Source organism: Dufourea novaeangliae, unplaced genomic scaffold, assembly GCF_001272555.1.
Source record: "Dufourea novaeangliae isolate 0120121106 unplaced genomic scaffold, ASM127255v1 scaffold133, whole genome shotgun sequence".
Classification (NCBI taxonomy): Eukaryota; Metazoa; Arthropoda; class Insecta; order Hymenoptera; family Halictidae; genus Dufourea; species Dufourea novaeangliae.
Genome location: NW_015374011.1, coordinates 439,986 through 463,782, shown reverse-complemented (window position 1 = coordinate 463,782; position 23,797 = coordinate 439,986). Strand labels below are relative to the sequence as shown.

Genomic DNA, 23,797 nt, shown 5'->3' with positions numbered 1-23,797 from the left:
GAAGTTGAATCGAAGATAGTATATTATATTCAACAACCTACCATTGGTGTGATTGGGTCAGGTGTCGAATGAATATTAAATAGAACGTGGTTTCCTTGTCTTTGTTACCTTGTTTTTGGCATTAAACTTGAAACAATTTTTGCGTGCTTCCAACGTGTGATTGATGCGATCGTCGGTCAATCTTTATGGTAATACGGAGCGAACGAGGTCAAAGCAGGGAACTCGTTATCCCCGTGCAATGATAAAATTTGACCGACGCGACGGTTGCTACGTGAATTAAAAATTTTCTCCGGGAACGTTATTAATCTACATACATCTAACGAAATACCTTGTTAACACCACGTGCGTTAGCGAAGCCAAAACTTCGTTGTAGGGAAACAAATTATGTGTTTAGAAAACGAGTTAGTAGACGCTGAATCGGCATGATTGGGGAAACAATACATAAATAGGTGATGGCTTTAAAGTTACACCTGTGTAAAACAACGGACGTGTTTCTATTACGCATAAATTATATTTCAAACAAAAAATTAATTATAACTTCCAACACGCGCGATAATATATCGCGGTCGCGTGTAATTCTTCTAAAAAAAAAAAAAATAACGTGTCGGTTTGTACTGTCTTGCTGCTGGATTCGTCGAAGCGCAGGTATACATAAATCGTTTCCATCGCATAGAATTCATCATTGAATCGACATATTCACATAAAAATTTCACTGTGTACTTGATCGTTTCTTCTTTTTCCTTCAGTTTGGAATTAATATTCTAATACAATTGGTGCCGCTTATTATCAGTTCAATCTCAAGTTACCCTAGCGAACAGTTGTTAATTTCGGCACCAATTACTATTAAACCTACCAACGAGCCAATTCATTATTCTTCGACGAGTATTCAACACAATTCCACTTCATAATACAACAATTATTCTTCAGTCGAACAATTATTACCAGTCGAATCACTCGTTGGCGTATCGAAGAAACCATAATGATTCGGACGTATACTATTCCACAGCCTATGAACACTCGAGTCGTTCTCCATCCCGCGGAGAGATCTCTATACAGTAAATCATCGATGAATGCTCGAAGGCTCCTCGGCACTGGACATGAAATATTTGAGAAACTAATTTCCATATGTTGCTGAAACAATCGTCATTTGCTTCAGAATTTCTGCTGAATACTGACACGTATGTGTACGTTGAATTTTTCTTTCATTCAAGCATCATTTCGAAACTATAATTAAATATTCACTAGGAAGTTCTCCAACAGAAAACTATATTCTACCAATTGATTGTCGTTAATATTTACAAATATATTTTAATTAAATATAGCCGAAGAATAAAAAAGAATTCTTTCCAGTATTAATAAATTCGAACACTCATCGATGATTTACCGTAGATCGTCGGACACACGCAGTGTGTCTAAATATCTAACAAGCCCATCTCGTCGTACTTTGGTAATCTCTTGATCATTACCTGTTTGTACAGGGAATTTTTGTAGGTATGATTCGCGGCTTCACCGTCCTTTGGAATCATCTCGTCGATATCCTTCGCCTCGCTCTTGTCCACCAACATGATCGGTAACGCTGTCATCGCGTATATCAGACCGAGAAACTCGCGATTCTTCTTGCACTGTTTGATCTCGTCCAATGTTGGAGGTGCTGTCTTACAGTTTAACTGTGCCATGTGGTGCGTCAACAATTCCACGTACTCGAGTAGCAAACGTTCCATATCGATATCGTCTTCGATCGAGAACATACTGGTCGTGATGAAGTATATCAGGTCGAGCACAGGCGAATTGTAGACGCAGAGTTGAAAGTCCACCTGGAACCACAAATCGAACCTCGATCGATCGTGCACGAATTGAATTGGAAATGAAATCTCCACGTGCGCGCAGGAGGTGAAAGAAAACGGGACTCGTGTTTAGGAAGTTGTCGGTGTGTGAAGGATTTGCTCGCCTCTACCCCGTGATTCGTCGTTTCCCGCTCTTTACAACGATGGACTGACAGGTGGGGAATGTACCTAAACGCGATCGAATCGGATTTATTGCATTATTCATACCACCACGAGACGTTCCGAACGCCGTCGAAATGCTCCTTCTTCACGCGGGACGTTTTCTTTTTTCTCTCTGTCACGCGTAGACTGAACGATCTGCCCCGGGGATCGAAGTAATAGCTGGACTACCAGGCGTTGATGATAAGATCTATTAATACTCGACTGTAATTGTTACCGAAACGTTGAATAATTTAACGAATTGACTGCAGTGTTCGTGTGGACTGACGGTTTGAAGGTTTTCATTGTACAATAAATCCTCGATTAGTGTCCGAAGGCTCTGTCTATTTTAAGATTCCATGACACTGTTTATGTGACAAAAATGGACGACACCGGTTTTATGTAGCGACGATTTGCTTGTGACCACGGTGAGATGATATTCAGTAATTTTGATAAATTATTCGTTGACAGTGATATTTAAAGCTTGAAATTGTTCAGCTAAACGATTCACACGGGACTTCCTAATTGGAGAATCGATGATGATCCATGAACGAATACTTACGAAAACGTGCTCAATAGGTTTCGAGTTTTCATCGTATCGGAACATCATGTTGTTCACCCAACAATCACCGTGATTGATCACGTTGAATTCATCATCCCTTCGCTTCAACAACTTTACGCACATGGGGTGTAATTTGTCGGCAAGCCCCCTGATTTTATCCGCGTATCTGTACATTTAGAAATGCACATGAAACTCATACACGAAAGTAGCGTGGCTATTATGTATATATCATTAGGTGTACTTACTTTTTACCAAGTTCTGACCACGATTGAACCTCATTTGCCAACGTTATGCACCCGTTCTTAAAGAAGACAATTAAATCTGATGGTTCGTCATCGTTAAATATGCCCCTCCTGTATATTGCTTTGTGTTTCGGTTCCTGTAATCATTTGCAAATCAATGTGGCCATTATTGGAAGTAGCTTTACTCGATACCAGACAGCCTACAGGGTAACCGAAAAAAAATTCGAATTAACCACCTGGGGGAAACTTCGGACGCGGAACTTTGCCCCGGACTATCTTGGCCTAAGTCGAAGATTCCATCGAACAACTCCTGGGTCGAGGAGGGTTTAGAATTTTCGGATTATCTTGGCTTAACTCGAAGATTAAGCCGATCAACTCTGAAGCCTGGGAGGTTCTACGGACTTGGTGTAACTAGAATCTTTGAGCTGGAGCAGCTTTGTTTGTAAGAATTAGGCGAATAACCGAAACAAAACATTCTGGTGTCTAATATGGTATGAAATTGATCGACATATATTTGTATCAGAGATCTTTCTTGAAACATTTGAAGGAATTAAAATTTCGATACGTTCGTTCGAGATATAAAGGTAACAAGGACGATGTATTTATCGAATCCTTTCGATCGATCAAAGAGCTTTTCAATGATCATCACCTTTTCGCACAGAGCTACCGAGGCTGCGTGAAATCTGGCCAGTCCCTGCATGACCAGCCGACAATGTGGTAGGTCAAGACCGATTTGACGATCAGCCATGCGAAATCCAAGAGGCGCCAGGTCCTCCATTATTAAACACAGTGGTCGTTCCATCCGTATGTGGTAGACTTGGGCGCCGAGTCGTGTTCCTATCAAGTTAGTCATCTTCTTAAGTGCGTCCGACATCATGGCGATCTCCGTGTCGAATATTTGTGTCTTCTCGATCTGGAAATAGATCACACAAATATCCACCTGAATAAATCTGAAGGGGCGTAGATAATATTAAAATGAATATCCATTTTAAAGTGCGACACTAATCGCGAACAGATCTCAGGAGATTCGAACCATTTTTGGGGACGGACCCAGGGTACATTTGGCGTCTAATATCGTATCGACCATATAAGTTATGAACCCTTTTTTTTCAACACCCTGTACAAGTAAATCCTCGATGAGTGTTCGAAGGCTCCTCGGCTCTGAACATTAAATATTTCATAAACTAATATCATTCATAATTCCATGCTCTATTACACAATCTCTTTGTCAATATGCAAGAGCCTTCGAACACTCATCGAGGATTTACTGTATGTAGTCTGCGTTCTAAATTGCACAGCATTTTATTAAAAATTCGAGAAGCACATCTGACCATAAGACTCACCAAATCTCTGCGCCGCCCCTCGGCGATCGGCTCGAACTTGAAGATTAGCGGTTTCTTGTCATTGACCTTTTTGTCGCCCACCGTCCGCGTGAACTCGACGACCACCCTCATCATGTCGCTGGTGTAGTTGTCACCCTTGGCGGTCGCCGGTTTCACAAATATATCGATCACCTTCAAGGTATTGTCGTCCTCCGCCAGACGCAGTATCCTCTCGGTGAAGAAGGGATCCAGCCAGGACGGTGTCTCTAGGGCCATTTCTGAAATTGGAATTGGAATTGGAGAATTTCCTCGACAAATCATTGTTCTTCCCGGGCACGTCAGGAAACGCGGAAACGATTCTTTACGGTAACTTATTGTTCACGGTGAGATTTATCACGGTTCCCCCTCCCCTTTCCTTTTCATCCCCTGTCCGCCATCGACGCTTTTCATCCCCTTCAAGCCGCGTGTTTCGTTCTTCTTCATTTTCTATCTCGTTAAATTAATCATCGACGCTTTTCATCCCCTTCAAGCCGCGTGTTTCGTTCTTCTTCATTTTCTATCTCGTTAAGATCGTGACTCTAGCCTCGATATTCACGGGAAATGTTTCTCGCGTTTACCACTGTTTCAATTAGAGAACCTAATTGAACGGGAATATCCCTTTTTCGTGGTCCTCAGCTCACGGGAACCCACTTTTTCTTGTAATTTCACCGTCGTGAATCCCGTCGAATTGCAATATTTTTAGGAAATGTCGAACCAGTTCCCTTGGAACTGATCACGTAACAGGAACAAAGTGTCCTACTTTATCGTTAGATGAAATCTCGAAAGGCAAGGAAACTTTCGCAAATACTCGACGCATCACAGGGGCATACGGAACCTCCTACTCGTCGAGATATTTTTATTTATATTTTCTGAAAGATTGTTCAGTAATCTTGTATGGTTTTGCGTCTGGCATAACGGGAGATAAGAATGGAAAAATATGATTCTTAACCGCAACGTAATACGTAGGAGCAAGTCATCGTCGCCTTGCTTTAACTCGTTCAGGATGATTTTTTCTACGAGACTTCAATCGTAACCGTGGAATCAATGATTCAAGTTTGAGAAATGTAAGGACTGCTAAGAAAAGTCATTGAATATTATTATGCGTGATTACGTGAGTACAGTGGGGTTTGCTACAACGTACTGATTTGTTCTAAAAACTTGTTCCATATAGCATTTATGCTGAAATATTGTACGTAATGTCACAAACTATAGCAAAATAAGTCTGCCTGCGTTTTTTATAACTAGACTGCGGATTGGATGTATTTATTGCCCATAGGACTCTGTGAAATACAATAAAAGACAAAATTTTCATCGGATTCAATGAGCTTCCCATTTTAGTCTGAATTCAATAAGATACTTAGAGGAAAAATAAATTCCTACATTTTCCCCTGTCTTCATAAATTATTTTAGAAAATGTTATTTTGCATAAGAATCCACAGTCTAGTGATAACATTCGTTTAGTGTAGCATACCCCATTGTATATATGCATCCAATTCGATTTTATAATTGACTTGCATAGTACAGTGAACTCCACTCAATCGGGTCAAAAAACGCTAGTCCCGATGTGTCCCAAATAACCGGACTTCACTGTCTTAGACTTGTCACAGAGTCGTCTAATTCTCGATTATTACTGTTCAAAATTGATACAGAATCGTTTTGGTCCATTGATAACACGACGAAGAACTCCAAACGGACTGGATAAGGTTGATATGACAGCAGTATAATTAAATATAATGAAACTTCCGGGATTGTCACTTGTACGATATTCACAGATCCAAACTGTACACTGTTCCAGCGATCACTGAAGATAGACACGTCCACGAGGAACCGTACGAACTGTTCCGATCGCCTAGCTCGAAAATGAAGTCACTGTGGATGCTTGGAAAGTCGATCGAGGTCATTAAACGCTCCGCTTATCGCGGGTGGGCATTCGGTACGCGATACAGCTGATTATGGGCAAGAATCCGGGCCAAATAACTCTATAAATAGACGATTGAATCTGGATCTCCACGTTTCTAGATTCACGATCCTCCGCAAAATTTCGATCGATTCTTTCGAATCAACAGCAATTACCCCCACTCCGTTGTTCTGTACAAGGTTCGACTTGTTCACTTGTGATATACACTCGATTAAACACATGATCCTCTCGCGACTGACCTGAAAAAATCCTAGTTGCGAATTGGTACACCAAATGGAACACTTCGGTCTACCTCCGTGGATGTCTGATACGGAGTGAGCCCGACGGAATCGAATTGTCACGGTTTTATACGGACGGTCGGGCATTATTTATACGCTAACAAAGAGCCCCGGGAACCGAGTACGTCATCCGTCGTTAACACTCGCGGATAACAATCAACAAAAATGCAAGAACCACTGATTATTTCTCTTTTCGTTTCAATTCCACTCGCTTCCCCCCCACTCTTCACCTTCTGTCCACAGATTGGGTCCCAATCTTCCCTATTTGCTTGTCAATTTTTCGTGTACCATTTATGGCCCCCTATACTCTCTCAGATCCCTCTGTCACCTCACAGGGAAGTGGGGGGATCACTTTGAAAATTGTCCCGGTCCCTCTCATTTCCGCCAATGAATCATCATCCAAGAGAGTCCGCATGTGGCCGAGTGTAACACAAGCAAATCGAAGCAGACCGATAGCAAGACAGTAAACGAGACCTTACAAAGTTCCGCGAGCTTATCATTTTTCCCACGGATGCTGATCAAACCGATAACACCAGTCGATATAATTTTATTCGATACAATGGAATGGAATCTTGGTGGAAATAACACAGAATCCAAGAAACTTCTTTCGAAGCGTGCTGCTATTTGTCAGTATTAAGAGTTCTCGAAGTTTGCCTTGGACCGACGAACTTCCGCCTGAAGTCTCCCGTGGCTCGAGTCGTAAACTCGAGCAGTGTACAGACGAATTAGCTGGTTTTCGATGCCAGAAGAGAAAGATGGTAGCATTGCCACGTTTCGATTCTCTTGAACCGTCGTAATAGGACATACAGTAATTTCTAGGTGAGTGTTCGACGGCTCCACGACGCTGAACATTAAAAATTTCATAAATTAATTGTCATATACGGCTGAAACAAATATTATTGGCTTTAGAATTCCAAGCTCTATCACTATGATTGACCTCATTAAAAAGCCAACGTTACATTTGGGCACCTTTTCTGGTCAATGTCGAGGAGCCTCCGAACAGTCATCGAGAATTTACTGTAATCCGTCGTTAAAACAAACCTTAGGTTTCGATTGTACACGGACCGACGATGATAATTTTGATAATGCGCGCTGCTTATCTGGAAGTAGACACGTGTCATGGGAACGTCGTTTATTCTACGATAGTCCTCAGCTACTCTGGATTCTTTGTTTTCTCGTAATTTATGCCAGCGACCCACGTCTCGCGTTGGCGATCACATCTGACGGTTTCGCCCACGATTTGCATCTCGGTTTGTTGTGAAACGAGTGTTATGAAGTGACATTGGGAATTCCACGCGGTGAATTTCAATGCAACGCCCGCTGCAAGCCACTTGTACGCGGCCCGATGCACGTGTATGTCATCGGAATAACCGATCGTTCGCGGTTGCACCGTATTGTTTCCCTGAATCGGTCTGATCAGTATTCGGGGGAGTCGATTGACGGTGCACGGTGTATTCAGAAACATTAGCACACTAGTTTTGGATTCGATAGAGAGTCTAATTTTTAATAATAAGAAAAATCTAGTACTTGACCCTTTAAATGTTCTATTGCTTTTACAAGAGTGCACTTGTGGGATTAATTATTTTTAAGCTATGACGGGTATACAGTAAATCCTCGACGAGTGTTCTAAGGCTCCTCAGCATTAACAAGGTAAGGTCCTCAAGTGTAACACTGACTTTTTACTTAGGTTTAGCACAATCATAGTGCTTGGAATTTTGCAGTTAATGATATTTGTTTCAGCCGCGTATGGCCATTAGTTTATGAAATATTTAATGTTCAGTGTCGCGGTGCCTTCAAACAATCATCGAGGCTTTACTGTAGTCGACAAAACAAAGTCGCCTGCCTTATCAAACATTCGAGAGGTAATATTTTCATATTTTTTGTCCCAAAATGTGTTAAAATTACGAATATGCTTTCCGTTTTACCTAAATTACTTTTAAATAACAAATGTCAATTTTTTTTTGAAAACGAGTATACTCGTCATTGACCAAAAAAATGCCATCTTTTCGTGACGAGTATACTCGACATAAGCATCGAAATGGTCAATGCTCACTAATTTCTTCCATGTCTACAATTAATTCTTCATCCATCCGAATGAACGTTGAATCAAAACAAGTCGTAAGATATTTGAAACATGTCTCGTGACTAGTTTTTTCTTTTAAAATTCATGTTTCATTGTCACATTACAGACATATTTTGTAGCAGGAAACTGTTATAGTTTAGCGTGGCGTTATTATGGCTCGGGATGTTTCTGTGGAACGAGGCGTGGCCGGACCACAGCGACAAATTCTAGCAATCACGCGGATAATTGACTCGGTCGCATCAAAGAACGGTCGCGTCATTTCACGAACGTTAATCATCGACACGCCAGTGATTAACGTTGACCACCGCGTGTCGGCTGTATCGGTACGCCTGGACGGCACGCTCACGCGAACTTGAAGCGTTTACATAACCAGTAGACACTCTCGACTCCCGTCGCTTGGAGGAAGTCAATTGAAGTTGTTATGAAATCTCTCCCCCCTTTCCCCCCACCTTTTACAATCAGTCGAAGTTTTACGACGCATGTGCAAGTCACTATCCACTACCGACATCGTAGCGCGATGTTTCGCGCGGTTTCGTAACCATGAAACGGGCCCGGTTAACTCTTGAATTTCGTGGAACAATATTATTCCACTTTATTAGCCGTTCATATTAACGTCTTTTCGCTTCAAGGATGCCACGGGTCTGTAATTGGAAAACGAATGAAACCAGTTTCAAGCTTGCTCAATGACTTTTTTGCGATTAATCTTCGTTTGCTCGTTATCATTCACAGTATTACGCTTCTCTGCTAATGATGTGTTCGCTATAATTATTCACGGTGGACGACGCAGTGATTCTCTCGTTGACATTTCAATTTCTTGTTCAAGCAGCAGCCAACAACTCTCTTCGAATTTATTTGTACAGATGAAGATGTTATTGTTTATTGCGTGTTTTTTTTTTTCCATGGGTCGTTCTTGACGAGAGAATCTCGTTGATGGTCCCCCTGTCGCATTGGCTTATTGGATTTGGATTCCACGAAAATTGGATAATAATTTGAGCATTTCACATCACGATTCTCACAATTGGTGTTTTGGTTTCGGTTTCGCGCAAACAACGCGGTTATCATGAAATATGCCTTTTTATCTCGATAATATCAACGTCGGTTGCACGCAATCACGTAACTTCTTCGACTATTTGTACGTTTACGACCGATCGTGGCGAGATTAGAACGATGTTACATTAGATTGAATGGAAAGATACGATAGATATATCCTTCGAAAAATAAAATAGGTTGATTCTGACGTCAGTTGAATATGAGTGAAAGAAAAAAAATGCAAGAAACAACGTTCGTACATTCTTTTACAAGGAACGACGATTATTTAAGAAAATGTGTACTTGAAACTCTCACAGCATTTAACCTTCCATGTCTTCCAATAACAGCGTAATTGAAAACGTTCGTATCCCTTAAGGAAAGTCAGGGTTAGTTCAAACTGGGGCAGTAGATTAGGTCAACAATGGTAAGACATTCCATCCGTGGCTGATTGGTTGTATTCAATGTTACTCCTGACTCATATTACATATCGTGCAGTGTTAAAATCAAGTTAACTATTAGAGAACAACCGATTATTTATTTATTTCCTAAAGATTACCATGTTCATGCTATTTCGACATCTCACAAGCAACTGAAGCTGTACATTTCTTTCTACAATATTAACGCAATTAATCTATACGTTATCTCTGGATGTTTCATAATGACCCATCTAAGCTATTAGAAAAATAAGTTCTGACAATGTTCTTTCTTTACTATTTCTAGCAATTAATTTTCAATAATTCTCCCCCAATATTCCTCCCGTTCATTTAAATCAATTTCAAGGATACGCCAATAAGAGCGAACGTATCCGATGGAACCCGAATCGTTAACAGCCGCGACCAAAATTATACAATCGCGGGTAATTTTCGAATCGTGTGCGGCACAGTAGTTATCACTAGGAACCGTACCGATTTATTTACATGAGCCGATTAAACAGAACCGCCGGTCTGCGTCGTATTTCAATTACATTATTCAGCAATCGCTCAATATTTTATTAACATAGAAGGGCAGGAGGGCGATGGCGAACGTCGCGAAATTGTAATTTTAGCAAAGCTCGGGCAACGACCGTCGCTGTATCACTTGTCACGATTCTATCTCTCTTCAATTTTTTAGAATCGCATTTTACCGCGACGACATTGTCTCAGCATTACATGCCTTTTTATTACCGCATCAAGGACGATGACTCGAAATTTTCATTGTTTACGTGTATCAAGAATAATGTATAACACCTGGTTATTTTATTAACGATTAGAGTAAATCTTCGGTGAATATTCGAAGGCGCCTCGGAACTGACAAGGACTGGTCTCCAGGTGTAACGCTGAGTTTTTAATGAGCTTTAACATATTGATAGAGTTTGGAATTCTGAAGCCAATAATACACGTTTCAGTCGCATATAGCCATTAGTTTATTCAATCTTTAATGTTTAGTGCCAAGGAGCCTTCAAACACTTATCCTGTATTTACTGTATATTGTTCTATGTATGAAAAAGTGGGACAAAAACCAGTATTACTTGAAAACTCACTTTATTGGCAAGTAATAGAATTAAACATACATCTTCTTCTTCGTAGATATTTTTATAATTCCTGTCAAGTAACGACTTAACGTTATCATTGAGCATGACAGCTTCTTTTATTGAAAATATCATGAGGCCTATTATTACGAGGTATTACGTAAATACAAGGTATATGAAACAGGTTTTCCAAGTTTGGGTGAATAGATGACACTATACAGATATGTGTCTGAGGAACCCAGGTGGTAGCCAAATGATCACAAACCATTCTGGACACCTCGAAGGCACTTAAGCTAATTTATGACTTTCAGCACATAAAACTGTGCAAACCGTAAAAAGCCGCAGTTATTTTTAGATTCTGCAATTACAGTAACGAGCATTCTATTGCAGGCAAGAAGAAACAATTCATTTCAACACGTTCCAAAGAAATTACGTACCAGTATTTACGTTACGGGCTACAGGAAATCATCGATGAGCGTTTAAAGGCTCCTCGGCCTTGACAAGGAGATGTCCTCAGGTGACTTTTTAAGGAGGTTTACTACAGTGATAGAGTTTAGAATTCTGAAGCCAATTATGTTTGTGTCAGTCGCACATTAGTTTCTCAAATATGTAATGTTCAGTGCCCAGTTACCTTCGAACACTCATCGCGAATTTCCTGTATATCATAAATTGCACCAGTTGTCTAAATAATTCATTGATTAATGTCATGCTTGAAAACCACATTTTCAGATTTTTTAAAACAATTCGGAATAGGTTCATTTTGGCGGAATAGAAAAATGATTATTAACGTTTAAATAATTTCCAAGTATTTCATTCTAAATAATTCCCAGGTATTTCAATTTTTCAGTTATAAATAAGTTCAAGCGGTAAATTATACGTATTAGACAATCAAGCTACACAGCAATGTTCAATTTACAAAACAATTTTTTTAGTCCCATTTTTGAGAAAAATCGACCACCGTGCGTCGTCTGGTTTGAGTTTCCCGTGAGCGACGTTATCGGTAACGGAACATACACGCTCGCTGCCAAGGACGAATCTTTTTTTCGCGTCGTATCGGAGATATTCTCGCGGCAACGTTCCCCGAGACTCCGCGTGAGCGCACACAGGCAACGTCATCGTATACTCACCATTATCGTCATTATGTAACGCGGAATGGTTCACCATGAGACGTGGACGTCATTCCGAAGTGCTCAGGCCTTGAGCTTGTACCAGTTACGCGACGGCAAATCTTTTCATTCGTTCAATGTCGATTAAATATTGAAGGGTGAAACAGAAATTGGAGCAATCTTCGCCCCGGCGAAGGTTAAATTCCTTAGAACGTCTGTTATCAATCGCGGACGTTGATGCAGTCGGCCCATTCAAGGATCATTCGTTTAAAACGGCCGAATGATGGCTTAACTCCTTGCCATAGAATTTCTTTCACGACTTCACTCTGAAGAATTACTTTATCGTTAATATTTTCCCAGATACAAAAGGAATTTTATTCTTATGGCAAGTGTTACATTTATTCTGAACCTTAAATATTAATACCAGCGAAAGAATATTTCACGTTGACTCAAAGAAAACTAATAATATACATGTTTACTAAATTCAGGGGGGTTAATCTACTGTTTTCGTGTCACACCTGACCACGAAGAATCAGTAACAAACATTCGTCCCAGGTGTTCCCGAAAAATGTTACGTGAAGTTACACGCATGTTTAATTTGATTAATTGATAACGGCGTATCGTTGATCCAGGATATTCAATCAGCGGTTCGGATAATTTTATCGCATGGCCACGGTCCAGATTGTTAGTATTAGTAGGGGAAACGTCGCAGTTTACACCGGCCGGCCGCTTTGATACGCGTCACGCTTGAATTATCGAGCGATCGCCGGATGAAAAATTATATTGCCGTACACCGGTCAAATTTACAATCGCCTCCCCCACCACGGTTTATCGATATTGCAGTATGCCCGTCGGCTGATGCTTTAAACTCGCGAGATATACGATGCAATTTCCAAAACGCGCCAGGGGAACAGGGCGGGAGGGTTGACTTTATCGTAACGCTCGGGAATAATCGATTTCGAAAGAGCTCGCTGAACGTCGTTCACCGCGAACGTGAAGTGAGACGGGGGAGCTTTTAAGATAGCTATCAGGAATTCTGGAAAATCTTTGGTAATCATATCGATGGGTGTGTTGGAACCTGGTCAGTGTTTTAGAATTTAATCACCGAGTAAAGATAATCTGATTGATGTATTCAAATTTCTAGAAATCTTCTATCACTAAGGTGGCATTTGTAGCGTTAATCCTTAACTGGACAGGTGAAAGAATACTATTGAAATTTTAACTATTGAATAAACTTTCATCTTCAGATCCAGCATAGTTGGATCCTTAGACATCTGCGATACAATCCTTGGGATATTAAGTAATGCACAATTTTTTTTAAAACAGGTTATAGACATGTTTATATTCCAACGACCACTATTTTGAACAAATTCTTGCAAAGGCTAGATGTAATGGTAGTTTAAGAAAAGTTATCCAGTTTTAAAAACCGACGTCCTTGAAATATCGTAAAATATGATCTTGAGAAGAAACTCGATATCACAATGATTGTCCCACCGAAGTAAACATTTTTTGCCTTGCACATTTTCTCGTATCATTAAAATCAACAGAGATATGTCAGGTGAAAGTCTTCGGTGACTCACCCTGTATATACATCACGTAATTCATTAATACAGAGGAGAGTCTGACGCACAGAGTCTACAGAAAAAGAATATACCAAGTCTATTAGCGAAGTCTTACGACACGTTACGAACTTACAAAGAAACCTAAGAAAGAACCGCGCTCTGCTCCGGTAATTAGCTCAAAGAGGGTTCAGTCATTCTCTTCCCTTCCTGCGAAACAACAAGCAAGATCCAGACGGGTGCCCATTAGCAGGAATAAAAACGAACTGTTCCCGAATGAACCCTTTCGAGGGAGCATCGAGATGGGCAAAGGTATCGTTACGAGGGACATTCCAGGCTCTCGCGTTTTCATCCTACCGAAGATATGGGACGACATCAATTCTCGTTGCCTTTTTCGAACAGGGCCTTCGTATTTGTAGCTCTCGACTATCCGCCAGCCGCCTCCTGGTCCCTGTAACCGCGTGCAAATAAACTTTTACTGTTATCGCGAGCACATCGGGAAAAACGATGCCGGTTCGATCGACGGAGAAACGGAGTTGCCGATCCGGTGGATCGCCGTCCGGCACGTCTCCGCGTTCAAATATCAATAGAAGACCCGTTAAGTCGTCGCAAAACGCGAACGATCGCGGGAACACACACACACACATATACATATACATATTCTGGGTGAATACAGTCGTTACGCTTCCAACCCTCCCGTGTATGAGTGTATCCTCTCGCCTGGCCGTTTCCAATGCTACCCCTTCGACGTTTTCCCCATTGTCGCGACTCACCCGCGCTCCTTCTAATGGAATCTCTCTCTGTCCCCCTCTGGCCGTTTACTCCTCGTTCGAGACAATTCTGTAGGAACGTGGAAGGGCCAAGAGAGGGGAAGATCGGCCAACGACGTCGAACAATGAGACGACTTTCAATTGAAGCACCGACTCGCGCAGTACATCGAGGATCGGGAGAGCGGACGATCCGTTCACGGTGGTTCGAGCACCTTGGAGATGGAGATATTAACATGTTGAGTACTGTGTTGGATAAGTAGTAACATTCAGGGCCCAATTATTGGCATCAATAATGTATGAAACTTGGCCTAATATTTAGGAATTTGATGAGGTTAAAAAAAGAAGTACATAATCGCGTGTGAAATCTTGAATACTATCTGGGTTAATTAGTAACATTTAGGGCCCAAATATGGGCATCGATACTGTATGGAATTTGGCTGAAGATTGTAGGAATTTCACGAGGTTTAAAGGTAAATAATATCGTTTTGAAATCTTGTTTATTTCATTATCTAAGGTTTGTAAACGAAAACACGTATTTCGTAATAGTTGCCGCTTCATGTGACAATGTAGATTAAAATTATCTACACAGCCAATTAAAAGCAGGCTTGAAGTGCAGTTATCAGACAACGAAACTATGCTTCTTTTGTTCTTATCATATGTACAGCCTCGTCTAGACAGATCAACAAGAGCAATTATTATTGGCACCAACTAATAACGGTAATCGCTCAAGGATAAGATTAGAATTAATTCCTTTTGTTACTGTTACTCTAGTCGGAGGAAAATGGGAGAAAAAAAAATTAAATTTTATCGAAAGATTGACCGTTTTTGGTTCACCGAGCGGTAACCTCTTATTCAACAAATTCACATTTCCAAATATAGCCAGCTGAAAGATATCTGTAATCTCGGTTACAACGTATTTTCAGACCCAATTACACGAACCGGTCTCGCAGCTTCGGTGAAACCTTTATTTCGTCTGACAAACTATCCTCGGTACAGGGCGTATCGATGCTCCCGAGAAAATTATCCGAATGGAGCGTGCGCCCTGATATTCCTCTCTTTCCTAGCGAGACGGCACTTTATTTAAAGGACCCGCCTCCTGTCGTTATCGTTGCTGCTCGCCCTCCTACAGGAAGTTAATCCAATCACCTCCCGTTGCCGGCTCTGCAAAATTTTCACTCGTTGGCAGTAGAAAGAATGACGGTTCGAGGGTGGTCGGAGGATTCCCTCGCTTTCGAAGTTACTCAATTTCACGTTGAACCATCTCGCGAACGTTTCCTTTAGCTGTCTCATCGGCCTGTGTATCTTCTCTGATAAATAATTGCGATCGGTAATTCACATTTATCGGAGAAGAAGGCACCTGTTTCACGATACCGACGCGATAATGTATCGATAACCGGGGGAATAAAGTGCGACGCAAGATAAACACATTGGCCTGCTGGCAACCAGAGCTTGATTACTATTAATTGTCGTTGTAAAAATGATTTATATGGTCGTGCTATCGTGTGACCGGTTTTCGCGTCAAGGTTATCGCGTTTACTGCGTTGTGCAATCGCGGAACTAGCTTCGCTGCCAGAAATTTAGTATTAGAATGTAGCATGAAGGGGTCTTTTTGCATTCCTTCGGTCTTAGTCGTGCAAGACGATATTTATTTGTTTGAAATGTTCACAGAAATAAAGCTGACAGGAGAGCTTAGTGGTATAGCGATGACGAATTTACACTTTGAATGTACATCGAGAATGATTCATACACCATCCATTTAATTCATCAGTTGTAGAGATAGGCTTCATTTTGTTCAGTGGTCACCTTGGATGAAATTCAGGTAGAAACAATCTTTACACCTTTTAGTATGGATGAATCATCCTTGTTGCACCTCCAAAGTGTAAGGTCGAAATTAACCTTAATATTTTGACTGCCACATCACCCAAATGACACATACATTGCAAAGAGGACAGGTTCTTTAAATACGTTACAAAATCTTTGCGCAAAAATTAATATCGCTGTATAATTTAAAATGAGACCAATAGGCTCTATTTACTAATCGCACTACCATATCATTTTCAATCAGTATGTATTGTGGTTAAAATAAAAAGTAACCATTTTTTGTAGGGAATATAATTTGTTCTTTTCTAAAGAAGCATTATTGTTTTGAGTGTGCAGACGTCATTCCCACCAGTGGGTGCTTGACTGTTTCCACAGTCGACCCCCCAGTAGTGGGTATGACAACTAAACACTGACTGTCGAGGAGTCTTCAAACACTCATCGACAATTTACTATACTTGATTCGTTTTTATTATAACCACAATGCACAAGAATTGAAAATTTGAGGGTAGATTTATAGTTAAACCACGTATTATATTTTCGATGATTTATGACTTAAAAAAATGAAATGAAGCGTGTCTGACTACGTACGCCTTTTTTCACTGTGGCAGTGAACGTGTTAACCGAGAAATTCGCAAGTCGAAAACTACGGTATTTTACGACTGAACTTAAAACGATATACCACTATAACGTTAATTCTGTTTTGAACTCAATTTGCAAAATAAAAAAAGTTCGTACGATTGTTAGTGCTCAGTGTGGAACACGTTTTTATCGAAGTGTGGCTGGATTTAGCGTACAAGGTAACCCAGCTGCACCTTTCGGAAATTTCACACGATAGAGACCATCGAATTTATACGGTATTCAAGACTAAAGCCATGCCACCGTTGGAGATTCGAGAGATCTTGGCTCGACGAGCACTCGACGCCGTTAAGAACTTGGCGAAATCGTGTTTGCGATGACTCCTACCGACGTGGGGGTTGGAGTGGCTCGACACTCGTACGTGGTGGTTCCACGGTGGCCCATCCCCGGTTATTGGAAGGCGATAACGTAACGGTGCTCGTCCAATTATTATCAATGTACATCCAGCCCGGTAACGGGGCAAGCTATCGGTCCAGCAATTTTTACGGGTAAATGGAAACGATCGTTAGAATCGTGATAATCACTTCGACTTAACGATGATCGATATATCCAGCCCGAGACGTACGAAAAATTGGTGTTTCAGCCCGTTTGCCCATTCGAGATCGGGCGACGTTGTTCTACAATTTTCCACGGGGCTGACACGTAATAATATCAACGATAACGCTGATATCGCGTTTAGAATTTACGATTCGTTCGGCAGAATTGTACGACTTTAAATCGTACGCCGTAGAAATTATAGAAGTCGATAATCGTGTATTGGGCCGGTTCGTGATAAATCGGAAATACGTTCACTCGGAATCTTTATTGCCGCTGATTCCTGCGGATTACGTCGTGGACCCTGTAAACAATTTCAACGTTTTTTCTGTGTCACGTGGATCCTTTCGAAATGGGATTTTGCAATTAAATGCAAAGTGTATTTGCGCTGTACAATCTAAATGACTGTTTCAGGATAAATAGCTGTAGAATGACTGGAGAATCAGTGTTTAGTAGATTGTCGGCAACGAAACGATCCGATCTGTGATTCTCAGGATTAGATAGTATTACTTTGTGCACAATCCAATTTATTAGGCGAAACCCTAAATAAACGATCGCCATCGAGTTCGGAAGTCGAATCACGATCCTGGACCCTCTGCGGAGGAGCCACGAAGACCCTCGATCCCGGAAACGGGTATCGCTCCGTGAACGGGGGTTCGATTCAGAATTGGAAACTCTGTTTTCTGTACTTAATTACCCTGGAAATTCTGACCAATTCACCAGTATAACTTTCACAATCGGAAATTTAATACGACTCGAATTTCGATTTCAATCAATCGCGATTACACTCTTCAAACTTGATCAGTGAGTACTTCACAGGTCGTTGAACCCATTCGATAATATTGACACGAAATTTTACGTAACATCACCGTGACTTGCCAAATAGAGGTATTATTTCTCCGTTAGATATTAGTCACCTGCGCGTGTCCCGTCGGATTAATCATCGACGAGACTATAGGAGCAAGTCGGCCACGAATTAATGTTTACGATCACGTTGTACGGGGCTGGTACATCGGGTTTTACTGCGTTCTGGAATCGATAACAAGGCCAAACGAAACCGGATGCTAGCCTCGGGCCGAGTATTAATCATAGGTATCTTGGTTAATCTCACGAATTTCGGGGGAAGCCCCGCAGAGGCGACGTGGGAACGGGAGGGTGGAGGAATATTCCGGTGTCATCTTCAGCTCGACTTGGCCTGATTATATCCTATCCCACTCGCTGAACCGTGAGTTAATGCGCCCGGGTAGCGGCTCGGAATTTATGATATTCCCTGTTAACTGCAGAACTCATTTAACGCGCGCGGTCTCGTAGCTCAGGCTGACGCGCAAAACCGAACCCACTGGTGAACCTTTTTTCTACTGATGGTGAGAGCTACCGTGGTACCCCCGATGCATCGGAAATTAGAGGATTGGACGTTTGCTATCTCTCGAATAAAAAGGAACTTGCGGGATCAACGTGGGGAACAACTCGTCATTTACGAATCATGGACAGGGATGTGAAATAAGATCGATATTGGATTTACTGTAATCATTCCAATGGTCTTAAAATATTAACATTATAATGCCTGAACTTCGATAGCCCCAAGATTCTGATTTCCTTTGAAACTCTGCAGGTTTACAGGGTACCCAAATAGATCAGGCAATGTTTAGTTTCCAAGCGATTACTAGGTTCGTCATTAATTTAATTGTTTACACGTCGGGGCCAAATATGCAGTAGAATATCCCCGCATGACGACGCATGCGTAACGAGACGAGCTCCTGTCAAAATTATCTGTGGATAAACAATGACTATCAGTATATTCGGCGAACCGGTGAGAAAGCAAATATAATATATAATTAGACTGCAGATTTTATGCATTTATAGCCTATACAGGTCTGTAAAATACAGGAAAAAACAAAATTTTCATTAGATCCAATCATTTTTCTAATTTATTTGGAACCTAATATGATACTTGAGAAAAGAAACAAATTCCTACATTTGCTCTTCTCCGTATGAATTTCTTTAAGAAATATTACCATTTTCCATAAAAATCCGTTGTCTATATATAATTAACATACGATAATTTCGCGGTCAGATTGGCCGAAATAATTAAATCCACGAATGGCAGGAGATTGCTAGAGCACTTGCGGTATCAATTGCAAGCTCTTATCACGCGAGTATCTTTTTAATTTTATCGTTTCGATTTACGAAATACTCGCTGGCTGTTAAGAATCTGTTATCGTACATGGTAACATTATGTGATTATTTGCTTTTTTAATCAGTCGCTTCTCCGTCAATTTTGCAACACACCACGAAATCGTGACGAATCATTATCGAAGGCTCAGAGGATTTCGCCTCGATTCTGTGTACGTCATCGTCATTCATGGAACGAAAGTTTCGCCGTTGTTTGCTGGAATGAAAACTTCGGAGTCGCGAAACGCGTTGGTTATCGTCGATGGAGAGCTGATACGGTTGAGGGAACGCTTCGGGGGAGTTTAATTACACCACCTTTTATTGTTACCGTAGCTGATATCGTCTCCTACCGCTTCGTACACTTCAGAAGCTTTGTACGTTCCTGGGAAACTTCGAAACTCATCTCTTCCAGGAGGTTGTTCACCAGCTTCCGCGGTTGTATAACTTTCCGCTGACTTTTTCTTTTTTCTTCCCTGGCCCGTAGACGATATCGTACGCATCTATAATATAACGAAGATACGATATCTTCTGCACATGCCACACTTGATGAGCGAACGGTTCAACGAACGATTACATCTGCAATAACCTTTTCAAAACACTCCATTCTGTATAAAAATGTTGTTTTCTGCAATGAATTAAACCCTCCACGTTTTTTGCAATTAATTAAACCCTTCAGAAAGACAGATAGAAGGACAATGCACTGACGTCTGTAATATTCCACAAACCGAAGATCCCCTAATTAATCCGCTCGTTGTCTTTCTCCACTATACATATAAATTTTATCAATGGGTTACCAATATCAGAAACATCTTTTAACGTGTTTTTGATTTCAGTAATCCATTGATAAAGTTGATGTTCTGTACAATAAATCCTGGATGAGTGTTCGAAGGCTCCTCGGCACTGAGCATTAAATATTTCACAAACTAATGGCCATATGCGGCTGAAACATATATCATTAGCTTCAGAATTCCAATCTCTCAAACTGCCCTAAACCTCATTAACACTAGAATACCAAAGCAGTCAAAATTACTGGTTAGTATATTCTTATATCGATGATTAAAACATTACGACACTTTTCTCAGATTTTTCAGAACTTTCATTGCAATATAAAAATGAAGAAATTAGTTAATTAATAAATTTAAGTATTTTCAGAAATTTGTCATGTTTATCAATCCAATAGAAATAGAAATACGTTTATCATCGGTAGTTCTAGTGTTAAAAGTCAGCGTTACACCTGGGGACCTCTTCTTGTCAGTATCGAGAAGCCTTCGGACACTTATCGAGGATTTACTGTATTACTCGCGCCAATATAAAATTCACGAAACTGTGCACATACACTAAAAACACAATGCCACACGATTGACAACTAAAATGAAGGAACCACAGAGATAAGTACCAACGAAATTTATTACACTTCACAACATCTCTACAGACAGCGTCAAATATTCCAAATAAAATCACTTAGTTCGTTCGGGCCAGGTGACCCGGTAGCACAGCCTCGAATTTGCATACTCCTCCCGACCGATGAACGCTCGATTGTACGTCGAAACCAGGTAAAGGGTTGACGGTAAACCGAGGTGTGGTTCCGTGGCCGTTGAAGCACCTGGGCTAAAATCGTTCTTCGTTGTTCAGCGATCGAGGGTGGGTGTTCGTCAGACGTAAAGGACAGGTGAATATCGTCCCGTTCCCCTCGATCGGAACTTTCGATCGTCGAGCCCTTTCGGTTGACCAACGGCTGGAATTTTGTCGGGTAATTAAGGCGGCTGACACGCGACTGGGATTAAATCCTCGCTGCGAGAGGCATTGTTATTTCGTCGCGCTGATCTTCCGGTCTGTCCCCACCCACGAACGGCTTAACCGGCTCTAATCTGTCCTGCGTCCCGCAACTTCTCGGATTTTCGCGACTCGAACGATCCATGGGAACGGCCAGTGAGAACGTGTGTTTCGAATATTAATTGGCACGATCTCCAGAAGTCAGGTGGAGGAAACTCTCGATAGAAAAATAACGGAGCATTCTGCCTTAATGGCCGGGAACATATTTGCAATTTGAGATTCTTCGTTGATCCAGAATGATGATGCAAAATGCCAGGCTGTCGTAAAGGAAGCGTCAGCATTTTGTTCAGTTGAAGTTACGTCAGGTTTGATTTGATAGTCGTGTAGCGGGGACCAAGCAATTTTATCGTGGAACACTGGACGCGTCAACAACGTGTTATTGGGGTGATAACGTTTATCATCAATGTCGATCGTCCGTTGCGCAAGTACAGTGAAAATTACGAGTTTTCGTTGATTGGCCTACTTGTTCTCCTGATTTTTTTTCTTTTGAGAAAAATCTTTGTATCGAGTAATCGTTACAGTCTCGAACTATACCTTAGTTTCTAGAATTCATTTAGCATTCCTTGACGGAAGTGGAATTCTTCGTTGATAACATATGCAGTAAATTATCGATGAGTGTTCGAAGACTCCTCGGCACTGACGAGAATGATCCCCATGAATTCTGAAGCCGATAATATTTATTTTAGCCATCTACGGCCATTAGTTAATGAAATATTTAATGTTCAGTGCCAAGTAGTCTCCTAACATTCATCGATGATTCACTGTACCAGTAACTTAAATACGATGGCCATTAATTTTACGTCTACAAATTTCTTTAGTAGAATACTTAACAGGACTTTGAATCAAAGCTGAAGCCACCATCCGAAAGTTCACTGTTCCCAGAAAAACATCGAGTTTAAAATGGTATCATCAGATACTCAAACGGCTAACGCCAAGTTGGAGCGATCGGCTCGATTTGCAGATTTTTCCAGCAATCAACAGCCCGGAGCATGCTGCCACGGCTCTCGCGTGCACGGGATTACGCAAGAATGCTGGGATAACAGCTTCAAACGAAATTGAAACGCGAACGCTCGGAAGCGGAACCGTGTCTAGTTTAATTTGTCTCGGCTCGCGCATGGCGTAGTTGCTAACAACGTCTGCCGTGTAGACGCGAGGAAATCCCCGAATAGTTGCAATAGTACCAACCAGGGGAACCGTCGGATTGCCTTCAACCGACGACCACCAATACACGGGTACCGTCTCGTCATTGGTCGGAGGAACTAACTCGGATATTTGATCGTGATATTACTATGTAGAGTTTGCGACGAAACCGCGGGGGATCCCGAAAAGAAACGGAGAATCTGGGTGAGATTCGACTGTAAAGAAATACGGATTTATATTTTATAAATCTAGGGAGGATGGACCACGAAAGGTGGTTCAATCGAAATTTTATTTTGATGCTTAACATTTTTAAAAGTCATTTCTTAACCGTTTACGCGAGGGTATTGCAGTTGATGGATAATATTTTGAACATGGTTTTAATTAAGGTAAATGATAGTTTCTTAATATTTCTGTGGCTTCGAAGAAAATTATTTGTTATGGTGCTTGGCGAAATCGTCTCAGTATCTGTTAAAAGAAAGGCATAAAAAATTCTTAGTTTTATTTATAAAAAAACTTAAGGTTTTAAAGTTGTTCTTGAATCATGTTAAATTAGTCAAACAATTTTTCGATTGAACAGCTAGTAGTAGAATAATCCAATCTGATCACGTTTAGTGGTCCACCCTGTATGTGGTTCCAGCTTTTCTATCGCGTACTAGTTCGTTAAATGGACGAATTCGGAGATTGAATCTTTAAAGGTCGCTATAATGACGGTACCGTCGAAATCTTTAACCCATTATCTTCTTAGTCTGTGGTTATTAAATTTCAGTGAATCTCCGTTGAAGTCAGGCGAATTTCGTTTTAAATTTCCTTTGTACACCGCCGAGAAAGCAGCCTGTCGGTTGTTTCGGGGATTTTCAATTTCACGTTGCACGTAAGATCGACGATTACGGTTCTTTGAGCCTCAAAGGGGGGAAATTAGGAATTCAGAGGGAGAACCGCGAGTCGCATAATTAGCTTGATTAATTCAAATCCGAAGAGGGGGCAAAGAGACGTGAAAACCCTTTCAGTCGGCGCCGCCTGGATCTCCTCATAGGCCGAGGTTTTATGTAAATAGACGTGTGTAAAGGGTAATGGCTCTTCCAAGTATTCCATTAAACCGTATTCACTGACTTGAATAAATTTAATCTCTAAACAATTAAGCTTATTAATATTCATCGCGTATAAATAGTGTTATATTCTCCCAACGTTTTGTTAGGATCTTGATATCGCTGTTGATCCCTTATATTATTATAATTCGTCCACCTCCAGAAGTCACAAAGATCAT

General features: G+C 41.0%; 2 protein-coding genes across 2 annotated transcripts in view; one reads left to right on the top strand and one right to left on the bottom strand.

Moving 5' to 3' along the window:
• The window catches only part of LOC107188542 (lachesin-like), a 157,064-nt gene that overhangs the window by 15,986 nt on the left and 117,281 nt on the right, over positions 1–23,797 (top strand). The gene's annotated exons all lie outside the window — the stretch shown is intronic.
• LOC107188541 lies at positions 1,375–6,380 on the bottom strand. The gene is made up of 6 exons (XM_015576843.1): positions 6,305–6,380; positions 4,130–4,386; positions 3,436–3,699; positions 2,790–2,923; positions 2,545–2,710; positions 1,375–1,814 (listed from the first exon to the last, which is right to left on the bottom strand). Exons 2-6 carry the CDS (start codon positions 4,382–4,384, stop codon positions 1,413–1,415), a joined length of 1,221 nt encoding a protein of 406 aa, XP_015432329.1. The 5' UTR covers positions 4,385–4,386; positions 6,305–6,380; the 3' UTR covers positions 1,375–1,412.